The sequence below is a fragment of the Galleria mellonella genome, unplaced genomic scaffold (genome assembly GCF_026898425.1).
Source record: "Galleria mellonella isolate WM207_F2 unplaced genomic scaffold, CSIRO_AGI_GalMel_v1 utg78, whole genome shotgun sequence".
Classification (NCBI taxonomy): domain Eukaryota; kingdom Metazoa; phylum Arthropoda; class Insecta; order Lepidoptera; family Pyralidae; genus Galleria; species Galleria mellonella.
Genome location: NW_026442151.1, coordinates 5,055,909 through 5,066,082, shown reverse-complemented (window position 1 = coordinate 5,066,082; position 10,174 = coordinate 5,055,909). Strand labels below are relative to the sequence as shown.

At 32.0% G+C, this 10,174-nt stretch overlaps 2 protein-coding genes across 2 annotated transcripts; both read left to right on the top strand.

Moving 5' to 3' along the window:
* Nucleotides 1-60: 60 nt before the first annotated feature.
* LOC113517651 (28S ribosomal protein S22, mitochondrial) lies at nucleotides 61-4,895 on the top strand. Its single transcript, XM_026902404.3, has 7 exons — nucleotides 61-270; nucleotides 606-835; nucleotides 1,728-1,852; nucleotides 2,200-2,257; nucleotides 2,934-3,142; nucleotides 3,409-3,589; nucleotides 4,374-4,895. Exons 1-7 carry the CDS (start codon nucleotides 150-152, stop codon nucleotides 4,593-4,595), a joined length of 1,146 nt encoding a protein of 381 aa, XP_026758205.1. The 5' UTR covers nucleotides 61-149; the 3' UTR covers nucleotides 4,596-4,895.
* A 386-nt stretch (nucleotides 4,896-5,281) lies between these two features.
* LOC113517652 (MORN repeat-containing protein 3-like) lies at nucleotides 5,282-10,098 on the top strand. The gene is made up of 5 exons (XM_026902406.3): nucleotides 5,282-5,475; nucleotides 5,548-5,611; nucleotides 7,390-7,637; nucleotides 8,629-8,816; nucleotides 9,671-10,098. The coding sequence occupies exons 1-5, from the start codon at nucleotides 5,331-5,333 to the stop codon at nucleotides 9,779-9,781; spliced, it is 756 nt and encodes a 251-aa protein (XP_026758207.1). The 5' UTR covers nucleotides 5,282-5,330; the 3' UTR covers nucleotides 9,782-10,098.
* Nucleotides 10,099-10,174: the final 76 nt, after the last annotated feature.

The window sequence follows — 10,174 nt, the reverse complement described above, 5'->3', positions numbered from 1 at the left end:
CTCCTATGTAATTCCTTGTTCTTAGGTACATATCATAGTTTCTGTAATCTGTGGTTTTAAACATAGTCTTTTCAACCTGTGGTACATATATAAAATCGAGAAATAGGTTATGTTTTATTTTGACTACAAATTCAATAAAATTTCTGGAAATGTCTTTGTTTATTAGAAAATTATCCCAAAATAATGTTAAGCATGTAGTCGCTAAGCATTACGAAAGTCAAACTCTTATATTTTCATCTAGAAAATTAAGTATCGTTCCATCGGTGTATGGTGAGTAAAAGAAACCAAAGATATTTTTATATTAACGTATATACGTAATACAACAACATTTATTAGTTAGTAATTATAATTCTTTTCCCACGCAGTTATATAATAGTATTATTCAGATATAAAAATCTAGATTAACTAGATTTATATGTATTATATTTTACTTGAATAATACGAAATGTTGTCCATATAATCAACTCTTACGTTCACTCCAAAGGCCTCTAATGCTGCCTTGTTAAGTACCTTAAATAATAGTGAGCATACATGTTTTTATTTTTAATATAGAATCTAGATTTTAATACAGTAATTATTATACATTAATTAATTTATAAATACAGATGGAGAGAAAGATCCGGCTCCTAAATTCTTTTCAAAAAATGTGCAAGTGTTGTTGAAACGTTTGACTCGACCAGATTTTGCCAAAGTATTTCGAAAAAGAAAAAATACAGATCTACCTGTACTTCGCACGCCCATCTACAAGTTCCTTACAAATGAACAACTTGAATCAGAAATTGCAAAGGCAAATAAGAAAGCTGATAAATTATTACAAATGCCACCTATCGTAAAGGTATTTTTTTCATTATTATTTCAATTATATGAGACAATTTATTGTTTATATTGAAGAATAACATTTTTAGTCATGAGTTTGTAACTTTTATTTATTTTGATATTACAATCATTATTACTAAAAACCTACTTAATTGTGTATCTATATTCTATATAAAACAAATTAATTAGTCATCACATTTAAAATATTATTGTAAACATACTACACTTTATGTACAACTTCGTCTATGTAACTGGAATATGTTCATTGACTATGATAAAAAGTAGCCTGTATCCTTCTCCATCCCATGTAGTTTGTGCATACAAAATTTTATAGATATAGCAGTAAATTTACAGGGTACAGAGGAATAACACCTGAGTCCTCAGGAATGGCAACACTTGGGGAGTATCATGGGCGAAACAGTATACTCTGTTATGTCCATAGTATTGCTCATGTCTAAAAATAAAAACCTACTAAGACATTGAATTAAGGAGTTATCTATTAATCTGTTTTTGTAACTTATAACTCTCCTTCACTCTGGTGATACATGATAAAGTTTTAGACTGATCTCCCCTACCAAAAAATATGTGTATTTTTGATATCAAGTAATCTTAGAACACATCAAAATATTTTCTTTAAATACAGGTATAATCTAATTTAATTATGGAAAATTAACTACCATGATAGAAATGTCTAGCTAAACATTATGGTTGCAAAGATACTGCTTTTCTGTTTAGAAATTCAACAAAAAAATAAATACACATGATATCTCACTACACCCCTCATCCCTTGTGATATTTTCTGATTTTTCCAAACCCCTCCAAGACTCACATGATTTATTTATGAGTAAGGATTATTATATAATTATGTATTTATCAATATATATACATGTTTTATATAATATTATTTACAGATACAAAAACCAATCACTGATGTGTTATCCAAAGATCCTGCCCTAGTCGGGTATGACACTTCCAAATTTGTATTTACAGATATTACATTTGGTGTTGCCAATGAAAATAGAATTGTTGTGGAAAGGTATGTATATTTTTATGTTATAAATTGAATGTGTGAATGAATTGTATATGTCTTTATCTCCTTGACCTTATATCATTCAAGATATAATATGGTGTAAGACAATTTTCTTATCAATTATTTGCAGTTTCTGTATTCACTCCTTTTCTGATCATACAATATTGAATTCAGTCTTTATCTATATTTTTTTAGGTATTAATATACTCTTGTTTTACTGTCATTTAATACTACCTTTTACTCGAGCATGTGACACCCCTGACACATTGTCACTCTTAGGAACCTCTTACTTTTCCTGACAAATCAATCTAAATAATTTCTATTATTTTATTTGGCAACGTTAATCATTCCAGAGATCCAGATGGTACTCTACAGAGCTGTGATCATGAAATACGAAAACGATTGAATCAGGTAAAATAATACCAACGTAAAACAACCACACCAATAGATAAATGACTATTAAATCTAATGTATAATCTAATCTATGATAGACAGAAATCAGGCAATGGACTGCCAAAGGGGTTAAAATAATTTGATTTTAATTCCTTTGCTAGTAATATTTATCGCTGTGTGTTCCCTACATATAATAGGCCACTTCCTTTCCCATGGGTGTCGTAAGAGGCGACGAAGGGAACTTATTGGTCGAGGAATGAGCAGCAGTGTCCCTCTTAAAACATTACTAAAGCCTAGCTACGGTTGCCATTCCGCCTGCCAAGCGTAGCAACTACTGGCAAAACTCTCCAACAGGAAGAGGCTTATGTTCAGCAGTGGACAGATAATGGCTGATGTGATGATATAATTAAGTAATATTAAATTAGTATTTTTCTATTCTTTTTTTTTTAATTAGTAAATATCACACAATAAGTTTGTCAAATATATTGGTGAATTGTTGCTGTTGTGGTAAATGTGACAATCAATATGCCCATTTCGCAGAGCGTTTTATTATCCAATGTTTTGGAGGAAAAACCTACTGTTGTTTGTTACTAGTTCTTTCTTTCAAGTAATATAATATTTATAATAGTTTTTACTTTCAAAATAGATAGAAATCTTATATTTTTTTTCATAATAAAGTAATTAATATTTTCAGGTATACTTTCCAATTCACGGACGTAAAATAAAAGAGCCGCTGATGTTTACTGATACAGAAAAATTCAACAGTCTACTTGAAAGACAAGAGTATGAGTTTATACTAGATAGAGCCTGCATACAATATGAGCCAGATGAGTTTACATACCAAAAAGTAACCAGTATTACATACCAACATGTCGATATAAATACTAATTACAACTTATTACGGTAACTTTAATATCTCTATCTATTTTAATATAACAATCTTTATAACTAGGTTTTACACACAACTTTGTACATGTGGATTTTATAACATGTTTACTTTTTATTATAAAAATTGATTTTTAAAATATTACTTTAAACTTTGAAATATTATTAAAATAATAATATATAAATAATGGTAAAACATATTCGAAGTAGCACCCTCATTGTTTAAATATTCTATTTCTTCCATTGAAATTAAAAAAAAATATATTTCAATCTTAATTTTTTAGGTCGACTAGACATTTTGGACCTATGACCTTCTACCTCACGTGGCATCACAATATTGACAATCTCATGTTGGAGTTACTGCAATCTGGCACAGTCAGAGAAGCTGTACTACTGGTGGCGTTACGACATGAGCTACAAGCTGATGTTACTAATGGCGATGTGGCTCAAACGATTGTTCAACAAGTAAGTTCTTAAAATATCTACATAATTAGAAGATAAGGGATTAAAGGTTGCATTTCTTGTGAAAAACAATTCTCATTTATTTGAAAAAGCCAGCAATATTTACGAGCGAAATATCAGGTATAAAAATAAATTGGCACTATTAAGCTCAACATGGCAGTTTACCATCAGACGGCATGTACGCTTCTTTGCCACTTTCGTGATATAAAAAAAAAAACTTTATTATGTTTTATATGCGTTTTATTAAATTATTTTAGCGAACAAAACAAACGGGGACAGAGATGCCTAAACACATTACTGTTGTATATTTATATTTTCCCCTCTGGTTGATACATATTGGTAATAATTTATGTGCACTGATTAACATACTTCATCAGATATTTATTTCTATCAATACGACAGTATTTTAGCTGTTTATAGTCATATAAATTATTTAAATATTTAAATCTTGTCTACATATAATAAAATTGCACTAAATGATGTCTGCATATGGCAACAATTTAAGAAATATTAATATGAGAGGTATAAGACCAATAGATACTGAAACAATAATTAAAAAAGTTCTGTCTGTCCTTATGTTTGTTTCGACATCACACACAAACTACTACTCCAAATGGGATGCAAGTTTCACAGTTGTGTTTCTGAAAGTCTAACTTAAAATCTGGTGTATGTTTTATCTTGATACGCCATCTAGAAATAGTATATTTCTTTTGTTTTTCTATTTCTGAAATCTACACATACAAAGTAACGATAAAAATTACTAAAATATCTATAATTTTCATTCCAGATCTTACCAACACCAGTGCAATTAACAAAACCGGACCGCCTCACAGAAGAGGATATTCAATTAGACAATAAATGTGTAGAATGTATAGAGAAATACATTGTGAGCAATTCTGCTATGAAGAGTCAGCATGAGCTAGCTCTACAAGGCTTCAGGGAATACTATCAACACTTGATCGATTTGAGCAGAGGTTTACAAAAGGCCCACGGAAAAGTCTCCAATTAATATTGCATAAATATTTGAATATGGATCTGCTCAGATAAGAGAAACTTTTTGGCGTACATTGTTGTCACTCAAATCATGACTCCTTTAGAGAAAATATTCCTCGTTTGTGGCGGTGTAGATTCTTTATATAGGTATAACGCACACAAGTCCCGCCAAACACAAAGTGAAAATTTGTCTTCGAAAAATTCTCTCATCTGATCAGACGTGATGAGTGAAGATGATTTTTTAGTGAATAAGTTAAAAAATAATATTATTGATTTTTACTATAGTTAAATAGATTAAAGAATAAATCTAGTTGAACTCTTGTTGTCATTTGTAGTTTTGTCACCTTTAAAAGTATATCTCATTACATTAAATTGTACATTCTGGTTAGAATTTCACATTTCTAATCTGGAAAATAGGGTTTCATATTGAAGCAACAAAATATGGAAGATTTTTTTTTGCAATTTTATCTCTTTGGTACGTAGATTACTTATTACATGCGTTTTCCTGGGTATGTTTTATTTCTGGTTTATATTTTTAAGTTTCCTATGATAGTTATAAAAATAATGATTTACATTATTTTTTCACAATGGCAAGAAAATATAAAATTTATTGGCATAAAAAATTAAAATAAAAAATCTTTTAGTCATGTAAAATGTCATTATTTTATTTGTCTAAGAATCTAAGATTAAGAACTGTTAATAATTTGAAATTGTATTTTATTTCGTTACTGTCTACATAACATACACAATTATGCCATTTTATCGAAAACCTCGAAATTTTACACCTCTTTTGAAGGCTGCGGAAAAAAAGGCAATTAAAAATGGTGTCCATCACGCTATCTTTACATCAAGGTTTGATAAATACATCGGTGACTGGAAAAATGATTTGAGACAAGGTAAGATACTTGTTTAGAGAGGGAGAGTTGGCATGAGAATTAATAATTATTTAATTACCTATATATTCTCAGGTAAAGGTTTGTTCCTAACCGTTAATGGTAAATTGTACGAAGGAGACTGGTATAAAGGCTTCAGGTAAGAAAAAATAGTAAAATAATCTTAGATTATATAGATACAGTCTCCATAGAAATGCTTCGAGAAAACGGTCAACTTTTTTTATACAATGTTGCATGGTAAATAGTTTAGGTTATTTATTAGAGATAATAGAGATTTCTCTATAACTTCTATATTTATTTTACCTTATAATTTCTGCATTTTTAATGCGTATGGCATTTTATTTATTAAATAATATATCGAGAAACATTGTGTGCGTAATTATATAGAACACTGAACTGATAAAAGAAACAAGTCGGCTAATTTGACAATTACCTGACAAAAAAGACCCGTTTTTGAGATTCGTTGCTCTATCTATATAAAATATATAAGAAAATTTATATTACTAAAATTTTCCTAATAAAATGCCCGTATCCCAGCAGTTGGAAGCAAGTAGATACAAATACTTACCCCTTCACTGCGATTAGTTCGATTTCGGCTGTTAAGTACTAATGTTGCATCTCATAAATGTGAAGATTGCCATTTTAAATTCAAGTGGAAAATGTTTCCGTTTACCATAATACACGTTTTAATTTCACTTGTTTACCCATTATTCATCATATCATCATCATGATATTAACAGTTAATTGTTCACTCCTGAATATTTTTTTTTAATGGATGATAATAGAATGGTAACCCCACCCGCGCTATCGGTATACATCGGCGGGGCACCAGTGAAGGATGATAGGTGAGGATGAAGCAGGTCAGTTAGCCCATCGTGACGAATTCGACAAGAATTGTTTACGATGGTTTCCAGGGCGAACCACGTGGAGTTCGAACTAATAAGGCATATTGCTAGCAATGGGGCTGTCAAACTCCATTGCTCACAATCCCTTTCCCCCACTCCTGAATATAGGCCCCCCCAAATGCGAGTTTTGCCAGTAGTTGCCAGCCTCAGGTGGGTTGACAACCGCAGTTAGGCTTTTGGTGATGTTTTAAGAAAAACCCTGCTGCAATCTTTGACCATTAAGTTCCCTTAGTCGTCTTTTACGACATCCACGGGAAAGAGCGGGAAATATCCATTATTACTATTACATAATAGAGGTGTCGTACAAATTCGAACTTGTGAATCTTTAAGCAAAGCAAAGTGAATCAACATTTGTGTCGACTTCTCATTGACGGAACGTTCAATAGATAAGTGAATAGGTACGTATAAGCACAATGCACATTATCACCAGTTGTGAAACCTTGACTGCCTGTGTGATATATAATATATGTAAAATGTAAATAGTAATATACTGTTTTAACCAAGGATATGATACATTTGTGAGACCAATTGCATTAAACCAGTTTAGCCTATAAACTGTAGATCGTTTGATCCAGTAGGTAAACTACTAGGTATTTTTTTTTTTTTGTAATGTGAGTAATAAAGAATCAATAAACAGTCAGGGAAGGGGGGAGGGATTGTTAGTAATAGAGACTAAGAATCCCATTGCTAGCAATATACCCAACCAGGTCGACCTCAACGCGGTTCCCACTGGAAACTATCATGATTAATTCCAGATGAATTCATCATGATGGGCTAATTGGCTTGTTTTCATTTTCATCGATAACCCTTCACTGGTGTCCCGCCAGCGTATCCCGTTAGCGCAGGCGGGGTTACCATACCATTTTCACCCATAAATAAAACCGTCAATTTGGGTATCGAACAGAACTCCTTATAAAATGTCCTATTTAGTATATAGTATATCTATTGGAATTAAATATATAAATTATCCCAGTGCCTATAGGCTTTAATTTATAAACCATTTTCCTGGTAGACACGGGTTTGGGACTCTCAGCAATACTCTGTCGAATGGCACGTTAAGCCTCGAATACCGTGGTGAGTGGGTTCGAGGCAAGCCAGAAGGCATCGGTTGGAGATATTATGACAATGGAGACGTTTATTTTGGGTACTGGAAGAAGGGGGAGTGCCATGGGTACGGTAAAATGTGGTACGCTGATGGCACTTACTATGTTGGATACTGGAAGACAAGTCAAAGAGAAGGACTAGGCATGTTGGTGCAAGGTAACCGAGCGGTTAACTTTATTATATGCATAATTAATAATGCTCCCTTCGTCCTATAACCTCGGATCCTAATAACGTAGTACGAAAAAGCGCTTAGTGGACTGGCGTAGTGTGGCCAATCATTGAGAGTGGAACGTTCTATTTTCGGTCGTATTCAGAAACTATTATGTCTAGATGTTCCACCAAAATTAAAGTTTTTCCTCTCGATTTCATCCGCGTGATCGAGTTACGGTTACTGACCAGAATAAAAAATAGCTTATATTCTTCTTCAACCTCTATAATGTATATACCATATTTAATGGGGATTAATAACCCCATTGCTAGCAATAAACCCTATCAAGTTGACTTCCTCGCAGTGTGATACTACTGTGCTATCTAGGGGGAAATGCGGAGTGGTGGGGGGAAAGGAATTCTTAGTAATGGGACCGAACAGCGCCTTTGCTAACAACACATCCTATCGGATCGATCTCCACGCGGTTACCCCTGGAACTGATTTATTGTTGTATCTGTCACGATGGGCTAACTGACCTATTTCATCCACACCTATTATCCCTCATTGGTGCCCTGGCAATGTATACCTACCGTTAGCGCAGGCAGGAATACCAATCCATTGTTATTGATAAAAAAACATAGGGATTGGTTAAATAGTTAAGGTACTATAAAGACAAGCGAACAAACTCACTGTCATATTTAAAATATTAGTAAGGATTTGCTCGTATATTGAATGCAGTTGTGTTTGCATGGTGTGTTTCGGTTTGAAGGGTGGGATATGGCGTGAATTTACTGGGTACAGAGGAATAACACCTGAGTCCTCAGGAATGGCAACGCATGGAGGGTAAAGGCGAAATCTGTTATGTCCATGGTACTGCTCATGTCTATAGGCGACGGTTACCACTTACCATCAGATGGGCTGTCAGCTTGTTTGCCAATCTAAGTTGTATAAAAAAAAATGTGTATGAATTACTTTTAATAAAAAAGTTGCATTTGACAGTTAACAATAATCGTTACGAGGGTCACTGGGAGAAAAATGTCAAGTGTGGACTCGGCCGTTTTTACCACATGCACACAGGTCAGCTGCAGGAGGGCTGTTGGGTGAATGATGTGTGCGTGAGATCCAAAATGTCGGACATCTTAATAAGGCAATACTGTGATTTACCAACAGAATATCCTATACCACCGGTAAATATACGAGACATTCTCATTTCTTATATTTGAACAATTTGATATTAATTAGAGTAGATATTACAAGCTAGTATTTTTAAAAATATTTTTAAGTAAGCCTTAAGAAATAATATTAAATAATTTCAATGGGGACCATTTCAGCTGCTACACACAGAACATTACGATATTAATGTATAGATAATATTAAATGTTCTTAGAATAAAGTAGTATTAGTATATATTTTTTTAAAGTATTACTTTATTTTTAGCTTAATAAATGATTTTAATATTATTATAATTATAATAATTCTTAACTAATTTTTCAGTTACTTATCTTCTTTTAAAAAAAAAATGGTAAAATAAATTCCACCGTAGTGAGTTACTTATTCATTTTTGTAAATAAGAAATTTAGATATCAAATAAGGAAGGAAGGAAAGACATCAAAATATTTCGTTATATTTTTTTATACAATTGGGAATTGAAAATAAGTTGACAGGCTTTTTGATGGAAATAAGCAACCGTCACCTATAGAATTGACAGCTGATAGAAATCACGAAATTAACTGTAATGCCCAGTTACTCGATGCCGATATATTTCATCGTCATCATCATCATCAACATATTAGCCATAGCCGTGAAATATATATATATATATATATATATATATATATTTATTTCACGTACTTTAACCCGCATCTCTATCGGAGTGTGAGTGTGGTCCCAGTAGAAGGACGCGATCTACCGGTGTAACTACTTTATATCTTATACGTACTTTAACGCGAATCACTTTTGTTTTAAAGTAGTTTGAAAAAATTGCCAACTGATGTTAGTTAGTATTTGCTTATTAATAATTATGTTGCAACTGATATTTCAGCACGAGTTACACGATTCAAGGGAAATTCTAGACGAAAGTGAATTGTGGCTCACACAGAAGATAGGCGACATAGACAAACAACTGCAATATTGTATTGACCAAATGTATTAAATGTACAATGAATAACAGATCATTATGTGTAAATACAGGGTATAATACATATAACATACAAAAATTGGTGTTATAAAATTTTTGTATTATAATAAAATCTTATACTAAACTTTATATTAAATATACATGTCATTATTATATCACAGAGTACTTATTAAGTAACATATACAGTCAATATCTTATTATTGCTCGCTCTAATATACATCAAAGTAATTGTGCAATTGATCAAGAGATTTTACAATCTTTAAATTCACTAATTATCAGGACTAATTAGAATTAACAACTGTACAATTAAGGATTTTGTGTCTTTGTATGATTTGAAAATATTTTGAGGATCACAATTCTGATGTACAATTATATATTTTATATGAAAATACAACACATTTTACAAAT

Excerpts from the sequence above, each read along its gene's own strand:
- LOC113517651 (XM_026902404.3), top strand. The coding sequence starts at position 150 with ATGTCTTTGTTTATTAGAAAATTATCCCAAAATAATGTTAAGCATGTA. Across the intron at positions 2,258-2,933 it reads TACGAAAACGATTGAATCAG|GTATACTTTCCAATTCACGG; the intron begins GTAAAATAATAC and ends TAATATTTTCAG. Across the intron at positions 3,143-3,408 it reads ACTAATTACAACTTATTACG|GTCGACTAGACATTTTGGAC; the intron begins GTAACTTTAATA and ends TTAATTTTTTAG.
- LOC113517652 (XM_026902406.3), top strand. The coding sequence starts at position 5,331 with ATGCCATTTTATCGAAAACCTCGAAATTTTACACCTCTTTTGAAGGCT. Across the intron at positions 5,612-7,389 it reads GACTGGTATAAAGGCTTCAG|ACACGGGTTTGGGACTCTCA; the intron begins GTAAGAAAAAAT and ends TTTTCCTGGTAG. Across the intron at positions 8,817-9,670 it reads CAGAATATCCTATACCACCG|CACGAGTTACACGATTCAAG; the intron begins GTAAATATACGA and ends CTGATATTTCAG.